The 8,759-nt window shown below is 39.7% G+C and overlaps 1 protein-coding gene across 1 annotated transcript in view; it reads right to left on the bottom strand.

Annotated features, from left to right (window-relative positions):
• Positions 1-2,593: 2,593 nt before the first annotated feature.
• The window catches only part of VSIR (V-set immunoregulatory receptor), a 30,843-nt gene continuing 24,677 nt past the window's right edge, over positions 2,594-8,759 (bottom strand). The window contains exon 7 of the mRNA XM_084845516.1: positions 2,594-8,455. Within this exon, the coding sequence (XP_084701642.1) occupies positions 8,418-8,455 (38 nt within the window). The 3' untranslated portion in view covers positions 2,594-8,417. The remainder of the gene's footprint in view (positions 8,456-8,759) is intronic.

Below are 8,759 nucleotides of genomic sequence, written 5' to 3'. Positions count from 1 at the left end.
ACCCTGGGCCAATGTGATGGTCAGAAGTGTTACATGAGTGCTGTATGTCACCCTCTATTGCACCTCCATTTCAGTAACATTCATATATAGTCACAGAAACCAGGATCCTGGCCATAACTTTCCTTTCTCCCTTCCTTTCAACACAGTGACCAGTAATATTGGCACACAAAATGGGCAGGATTGGGTGGAACAGATGAAAAGTTAGGATGGGGAAGTGCTGCTCCCAATTTAAAGAGGATTTATACCAGCATAACTGATGTGCAGCACATTACTAAACGTTGAGCTATTTTCCTCTATACCTAGACCTTTTCTAGATGAGGCATTTATTGTGTGCTTGTGATTCCTTACTTATTTACAGGTTCTTTAGACAATGTTGTGATCCTCCAGTTTCACTTCTGTTTCTTTTAAAGCACTTTCCTGACATTTTTGAGAGTGGGGAAAAGGGGTATTCTTTCTGAAAATGAAAGGAAATGTATTTCCTACTTGTGTAATTGCGATATTCTGCTATAGCACAGCACCACCTAGAGGTTATGTAGCAGAAAAGCAGGAAAAGGAAAGCTCTTTGTATAGAGTTCAGATCCCAGTGCTATGATAAAACTGAATGTAACAGCAAATAACAGCCTCGTGTAGAAAAGCTCCTAGCTACAAAGCACCCAGTTTGGAAGATGTTGAATCTCATTCTCTTCATTAGTACTCTCTTTGTAACATGTGAGGCAAATAGTTGGTGACTTATGCAAGGCGACCTGGAGAGATCCATTTGGTTTTCTTGAGTCCAACTTCAACAATACTCCATCCTTTTCTTTAATGGGTTAGCTCCTCCCATCCACTTCCAGAGGCAGGGCAACAGAAAACTTTTTTTATTCTTTCTGTCAAGAGGATCCCTGTCCAGCAGCTGCATTTGCATGTAATGCTAATCCATGGTTTTGCATTACATGGACAAGCCTGTGTGAGCCTGTGATAACATTGACCATGGTATCCTTCTGGGCTGCCTGGCTAGGAGGCACTGCTGCAGTCCTTCTTGGAGAGAAGGTTCTAGGTCATGCTAGGGGACTCCTGTTCGACAACTTGGCTTTTGACCTCATGGTTCTATCTGCCTCCCCGCCGTCCCCGCTACTTAACACTCCATGAAACTGCTGGAGAGGACATCTAGAGTTTGGGGGTTCGGTGTCACCAAAATGCTGATGACAGTCACCTCTGTCTCTCCTTTCCATCTAAATCCAAGGAAGTTGTTCAAGTTCTGAATTAGTGTCTGACATCAGTAATGGATTGGATGAAGGCAAATAAACTGAAGATTAATCCAGGCAAGACAGAGGTGCACCTAGTCTGTAGAAAGGCAGATCAGGAAATAGGGATTTCAATCTGTCTTGGAATGGATTGCACTCCTCTTGAAGACTCAGGTTCATATTGGGTATACTCCTGGATTCAGTCCTGAGCCTGGATTGCCAGGTATCAGCAGTGGCCAGGAGCATTTTTGCATAGCTCAGGATAGGGTGCAAACTGCACCCGTTCCTTGAAATGTTGGATCTGCCCATGGTGACACATGTCTTAATTACCTCTTGTTTGGAGTACTGTAACATGTTCAATGTGATGCCACTTTTGAAGAGTGCGTAAAAGCTTCAGCTGGTTCAAAATGCTACAGCCAGACTATTGACCAAGGCTGGTTATAAGAAGCATTTATGTGACTCATGTTAAAACAGCACCACTGGCTACTAGTCCATTTTCAGGCACAATTCAAAGTGCTGGTTATGACTTATAAAGCCCTATATGACTTGGGACCAGGCTGTTTGAAAGACTACATCCTCCTATACTAGCCTGCCCTGGTTTTACGATCTTGGTTTTAAGATCGCTGCCATTGGAGGCATGTTTGGTGGGGGTGCGAGATGGAATTACAACTATTTCAGTTAAGATCGCAGTCACTGTGGCAGCTCCTAATTTGTATACTAGTCTAGTAGAAGGTAACTGCAGAGCCACTATCATAGCATCTGCTTCCATTTTAGTGTGTCATTACAAGAGTGTTATATATACATGGATGGAGATTGCCTTTGGCAGGCAGGTGTTAGGTAGGTTCTGTGAAATAAGGGCAGGGCCTCCACCCAGGATGGGGGATCACTGGTATTTCACATTCTATTCAAGAATACCCTCCTCCACTGAAAGATAAAGAAATAGGTGCTCACCATTGATTCATTCTCTGTATAAGGAGAACATCCTGGTCCACCCTTGGTCCTTTGGAAATTTTGTTATGCTTCCCCGCAAAATTACTACATGATTAGAGGGAAGTTGGGTTTTTATGGTTTTCCCAGTAGTAATGTATGGCTGTGAGAGCTGGACTATAAGGAAGGCTGAGCGCTGAAGAATTGATGCTTTCGAACTGTGGTACTGGAGAAGACTCTTATGAGTCCCCTGGACTGCAAGGAGGTCAAATCAGTCCATCCTAAAGGAAATCAAACCTGAGTGCTCATTGGAAGGACAGATACTGAAGCTGAAGCTCAAATATTTTGGCCACCTAATGCGAAGAGAAAACTCCCTGGAAAAGATCCTGATGCTGGGAAAGACTGAAGGCAAAAGGAGAAGGGGACGGCAGAGGATGAGATGGCTAGATAGCATCACCGATGCAATGAATATGAACTTGAGCACACTCCGGGAGAGAGCGCAGGACAGGAAGGCCTGGCGTGCTATGGTCCATGGGGTCACGAAGAGTCGGACACGACTGAACGACTGAACAACAACAACAACTCAGATGTAGTTTGAGTACTGGGATGAATCTCTTCCTTATCATATTCTATTTTTCTCTTTATTTGTTGGTCTTCAGGTTATCAAATTATTGTTGTTGGGGGTTTTCCATACCATGTTTTAATAACCCCCCTGCCCCCTCCCCAGCTGCAGTGCACCTCCTGGCAAAGGTTTTGCATAGCCCTGCCTCTGGAAGTAGATGGTAGGAGCTAATCCATTTAAGGGCGTCCTCCTTCCACTTAAGAATGAAAGAATGATTCCATATTACTTTCCATATGGGTTTACAATCATGGTGACCAGTCATTTCCCTCAGCTTGTTCTGGGACAGCTGTCTTGTTTCAACTCAGAATTAGTTCTTTATATGGTTTCAGGCTCTCACTCAAACTGTTCTCCCCCTCGTCTCTTGTTTTCATCCAGTATTGAAAACACAAACTAGGTGGCAGCCCTGCCCTGCAGCTATCTTTGCTTCAAATCAGACATGCGGGGTGTACAGAGTTCCATTCACCTATGCACTTAGCTTAGTTGTAAGGGTGGTGGGATTCATTGTCATTCCTCCTTGCTGATTTCCACTGGATGGTTTGACTGGAGGCATAGAACTTTTTGAAGTAAACATTTGCTCCCTTACTCTACATTTGCACATCTTTATCTTTAATAGCATGGTATCCAGTTCTGATTATTTCAGTCATCCCTGTGTTGCTGTTCTCTAAAATAATCTTTGCTTCACTTTAGAATAACAACAGGGAAGTAGTCTATGTGTTTGCATGATTTGTCCATGTGCCAATGGCTTTCCAGAAATGCTTCATGCAACTATGTAGTAAGAATTTGTATGCAGAGCTTCTCATGTTAAATACTTCACATTTTAGGCCATTGGCTGCTTTTCTTTTTAATGGATATTTTGTTTTCAAAAGATAGTGCCACATCCATGTATATACAGGCAACCCAACAGCTAATGTAAATTGCCAGGAATGAGCGCCATCACAAGCTCTATGGTGACACAAGTGTATGTCTTTCAAAATAGATTATACATCAGCAGCTTCTGCATTCATATCCAGATGGAGGAGGGTTTTTGATAATTAAGTATAAGTTCAGTATACCAGAGACTGAGAAAATCCCATAATCTCTACTAGTCCAAATTGTCTAGTAGACACAGTCCAATCTATGTTTACTTGGAAATAAGTCTCATGTGTTCAATGGGGCTTACTTCTTAGAAAGCATGTTTAGGATTGTAACCTAACTGTATCAAAGTACAGCACATGATTACAATGTGTGACTATCATTGCAATATTGTACATTATTTTTGCAGACATCTCTTCTCACACATACTGCAGCATAAAACCAGCAGTCTAGATACAACCAAACATATCTGTAAGACTAGCACTTTGCATATGGATTTATGGAATTGGTTCAATTGAGGATCTGCCTCATTATATATTGGACTGTTATTTATACGTAAGCATTAGACTCAAGTTTAAAATTTCCTTTTGAGACAATATCAATTAGTAATTGGCCTATAATTCTTCTGCTCTTGCTTGCTGCCCTTCTTTCCAGTACCTTAAATCAGGGCAGCAAGTAGAAGCGCAAAAATTATAGGTCAATAAGCCTGTTAGATATTGCTTCAAATGTTTATTCCCACTTACACTTTTTGTCTAGAAATACTTAAGGTAGCAAGTAATTTTATAGAAGTTCCTTTACCTCAATTTAGTTACCAATTCAGTTTCGTTACAGCTCATTGGTTTTACAAAATATATCTTCAATTATATAAATAGTAGATATCCTGAGATCATTTTGTTTTTTCATAAGATTCTATCAAACGTACTCCAGCTTATCCAAAGTCTGTTTTAAGTGAATTTTTCAGTTTAATTAGTCCATTAGGATAAGAGGTTTGACTATATTTACATACATCTGTATCAATTTTCCCAATACAGTGCCAAATTACAATAACCTTTACCAGTTATTTTAGTACATCTGACTTCCTAGAGGGACAGCATCTGGCAAGCTCGAGGAGGATTCTCTGGTGCCATCTTCTTGAAGCATATTTGTTCAAGCTGGAGAATAAATGAACAGGAATGGGTTTTTGTTATTAAGATGGCACAACATAGCTTACCAGAATAGCCATGTGTTCAAACTTTTAAGAGGGAACAAAATAAAGGAAGTATGGCAATTTCTTGCCTTCCCCTCTGCCCCCCGCTTTCATGTTTAGTGGTTTATTTATTGCTGAGTGAAGTTGTAGTGTAACCCTATATAGCTGCTGAACATTAAGATGTCCTAACTTCTTCCCAGAACCTTGTTGGATTTAGATGAGGAAATAACCTTGGTAGCAGTACTGGTTACAAAGTGGTTTGCGTCATGCTATACTAATTTTAAACCCAAGGAAGCTTGGAAGAGGTATGCTTTTTAACAGACCTGATCAAAGCATTTTTGTTTCTAGCATAAATGTTATAGTCACTGCTATTTGTGTGCTACTCATGCTTCCTACAGACAGCTGTACATACATAGTTTCACCAGATATAGAGCTTAGTACTCTGCGAATCCTAGCGTTTACCCCTCCTTCAATTCTTGTTCTCTTTAATAAAGGGTCGAAACCTGAAGTGAAATGTGTAACTGTTCCTGTTGCCAGAACAATACATAGAGATTAATAGTGCAATCCTATACATGTCTACTCAGAAGTAAGCCTCATTGAGTTCAATGGGACTTACCCCAAGGTAAGTGTGTATAGTATTTCAACCTAATTTGCTTATGTGGAAGCAGAATTTGCATTTGCATGATGCAGCATCTTTCTTAAAGATGTACCAGTGAAAATTTAATTAAGGGTGCTACAGGGATTAAATGTATGTTATATATTGTATTTGATTTTGGATATACTGTAATTGATGCTGTTCAGTATCAGGCAGCTTCATGTGTTCATATGATCAGCTCTGTAGTAGAGCACTGCAGTCACCAGTTTATGGATTCAATTTGGAGTTTTTGCTGAATATTGCCCATGACAAGAAATGACCACAATAAAACTTTATGGTATCATCACACCATTTTTAAAACAAGCAAACATAAACACATTTAGAGGGGCTGTCAGAGCAGTTGACATGTGCACGTAGGACAAGTAATCACCAGCCTTACCCTTGCATGCAAGTATGCATGCATACTAATAGATATATGCACACACACACCCCTCTCTTCCTATCAGACAGGAGCAAGCGAGATGACTTTGCAAAGAATGAGATCTCAGCACACTTCACTAATAAGTCTGCTTCCTTTTTCTTAAATCTCTGTTCTTAATCACAGGGCCATTTAAATTTCACAAAATTCTTCATACACCTTAGGGGATCTACTACAGTTAAGGCCAAATCTTTCACTACTTTGGCTGTCACCCAGTAAATATATTTCATATTACGATATCCATGTAAATGATAGACACAGTCACCAATGTGGTTCAAAAGACTTTTTATTATGGTCTGACATAATAAAATTGCAGTTTATTGCAAATAGCCTTAAAGGTTTCCATCTGTTTCACTGATGTAATAATTCTAAGTAGGTTGTACGGAACAGCTTCTGCCAACAGATTTTTATCCTTTCATCTAATTGGACTTTGAAATCATACTTCACTCATCTTGGGCTGCTAAAATGGCGTGTGTGCTAAACCACAGCCTATGCAACAACGATGTCCTTAATGGCACTGGGCCAGCCCACGAGCCTGGCAACGTGACTTATGTACTGGAAGCTATCTTTAACAAAAAATGTTACACAGTTGAAACACCAATGGTATTGCATAGGATTAGCCATTCACATGCATGTCTCCCATTCTTTATGAGAGTGTCCAGAGTTTCAGGGTGACACTAGAGAGAAGGATGGGCCTCTTATTACAGAATTGGTCTAGGACTGTGAAAATAACTTAGTGCCTGGGGTCAATTTGTATCTCTGACCAAAACTTCTTGTGTTCACTTCCCTATTGCAGGCACTAGATTTATTCTTCTTAAACCAGCTTAACTTCAAACATACCAGCTTAAAGTACTTAAGGAGTGCAAGATGAAGTAGAGACCCTGGGGCAGGGCTGTCTGTTAGCAATATTTTAAAAAAGTATTTCAATTATTTTTGTTCCTACAATGTTTTTTAAATAACCATAACCTGCTGATGAACTATTTTCAAAGAAAAATCTGCTAAATACATATTTTGTATGAGAAAGTCACATTTTATGGTGGTCTTTGTATTAACTGAAAGCATTTTGACCCCGCTCTTCACCAAAAAGGCTCTCAGAGGAGCTTACATAAGATTAGCAAAAATGAGACAGTCCATGGCCACAGGCTTACAATCTTAAAGACATGACGAAAGTAAAAGGGGATGAGGAGGGAAAAGGAAATTTCTTGGAAATGCCATGCTGAAATGCAAACGTTGTGCTCTCTCAAAAAGGCCATGTGTCCCAGAAGTGCTTGATGCAGTCATGGTCAGTTTGACTGACCATGTGGTATGGTCAGTCAAAGAGCCCCAGATGCTTTACCTTGTGGTTTGCACTGTGTGCCTTGGATGTGCTAAATGGACTGTGAAACCAGATTAACACAAGCTGGTTAAAACATGCTTTTAAGCTAAGTCATTTGAAACGTGTTTTCATGTGCACTGTGTCAGAGAGATAACCACTACATTTCTTACAGAAAGTGGATTAGACTGAAACACTATATTCAGATCAGTTTAAAAGATGGAAATCCACAACTTAGATCCATCTCTAAAATAGGTCTGAATCATTCTATGAACAATTCTACTGTTTTAGATGAATAGATTTAACATTAAATCCCAATTTTGATATCCTACCATGCTTATAATTCACTGTTTGCTATACCACCCTGCTCATAGTTATAGTTGTATATGAATTACTTAGCAAGCTGTAAGAGAAAAATCAAAAGACTGACTCATAGAATTTGGAGGCTAGATTCAGAGCCAGACATCCTAAAATCATTAGGATATTCTAAGAAAGAAAGAAAAAATTGATTACATCTTCATGTTTTGTGTGATGTTTTGAAGTCAGGATACAAGCTGTAGCTATGCTAAAACATCCAAATGATACAGACTTAAAAATAACATACAATTTCATCTATATAAAGAAAAACATAGTACACCTAAAACACTTTTTCTGAAACCTGTAAAAAAATATTTTTTTTTAATCCATCTCACATTTTGAAGAGACAAGGCATTCAGAGTGCAGGGAGATAATTGTTAGATCCCTGTTCAGTTTTAAGGCTTTTGGTGGGGGCATCACAGTCCCTCTCCTCTGTGGTTATAATTAAGAAATCATATCTCTCCAGTCCTGCATACAGTTGTGGTGTAGTGGAACCATACACCACTTAAGAAACATGTTTCAATAATTGTTCATAAAATTATCAACAGCTCTGTGAAGTAAAAGAAAAAGCCAGCTGAATCCTTCCTATAAGGCTTCAATGTCCTCCATAACTTATTTTCTGTGTTTAAAACTTTTAAGGAAAAGTAAGGAGCACAGCTGTATACTGAAATGTTAGGACAAGCACCAAGTGTCTCATAAAGAGCATGCCACTTTCCTCCCCCTTAGAAATAGTCTTTACAAAGCGGGTTTTTCTCTTTCCCTTTTTCTTTTCTTTCCTTTTTTTCTTTTTTGAAAGCAGCAAGCAAAACCTTGTCCATGTTGCTGACAAAGATTCAGTGAAAGACGGTCTTCCAGGAAAACTTTATTATACATTCATCATGTTTGGTGAATCAGGAACAGGCTCTAAAATGCATAAACAATGCTGGTTAATATGTTTTCTTTGGATATTTGTGGCTGCAGAGTTATTTAGCTGTTCCTGTTGCTATCGGCTAAGCCCACTCTTTCCCACCTGCCACCTAAAAGCAAAGAAAAATGGCCTCAGTGAATGGCAGGGATAGGCAACTTTTCACTCTCCAAATGTGTTGGCCTACAATTCCCATCAGCCCTAGCCAACATAGCCAAAGATGAAGGAAGCTGAGATTTGTAGGCCCAAAGATCTGGAGGGCCCACCCAGGAGAATGGGAAGAGAGGTTGCTTCCCACTCTAT

Source organism: Heloderma suspectum, chromosome 3 (assembly GCF_057233095.1).
Source record: "Heloderma suspectum isolate Gila_16-S chromosome 3, 16-S_ref, whole genome shotgun sequence".
NCBI lineage: Eukaryota > Metazoa > Chordata > Lepidosauria > Squamata > Helodermatidae > Heloderma > Heloderma suspectum.
This window is presented reverse-complemented; position numbering and strand designations above follow the sequence as displayed.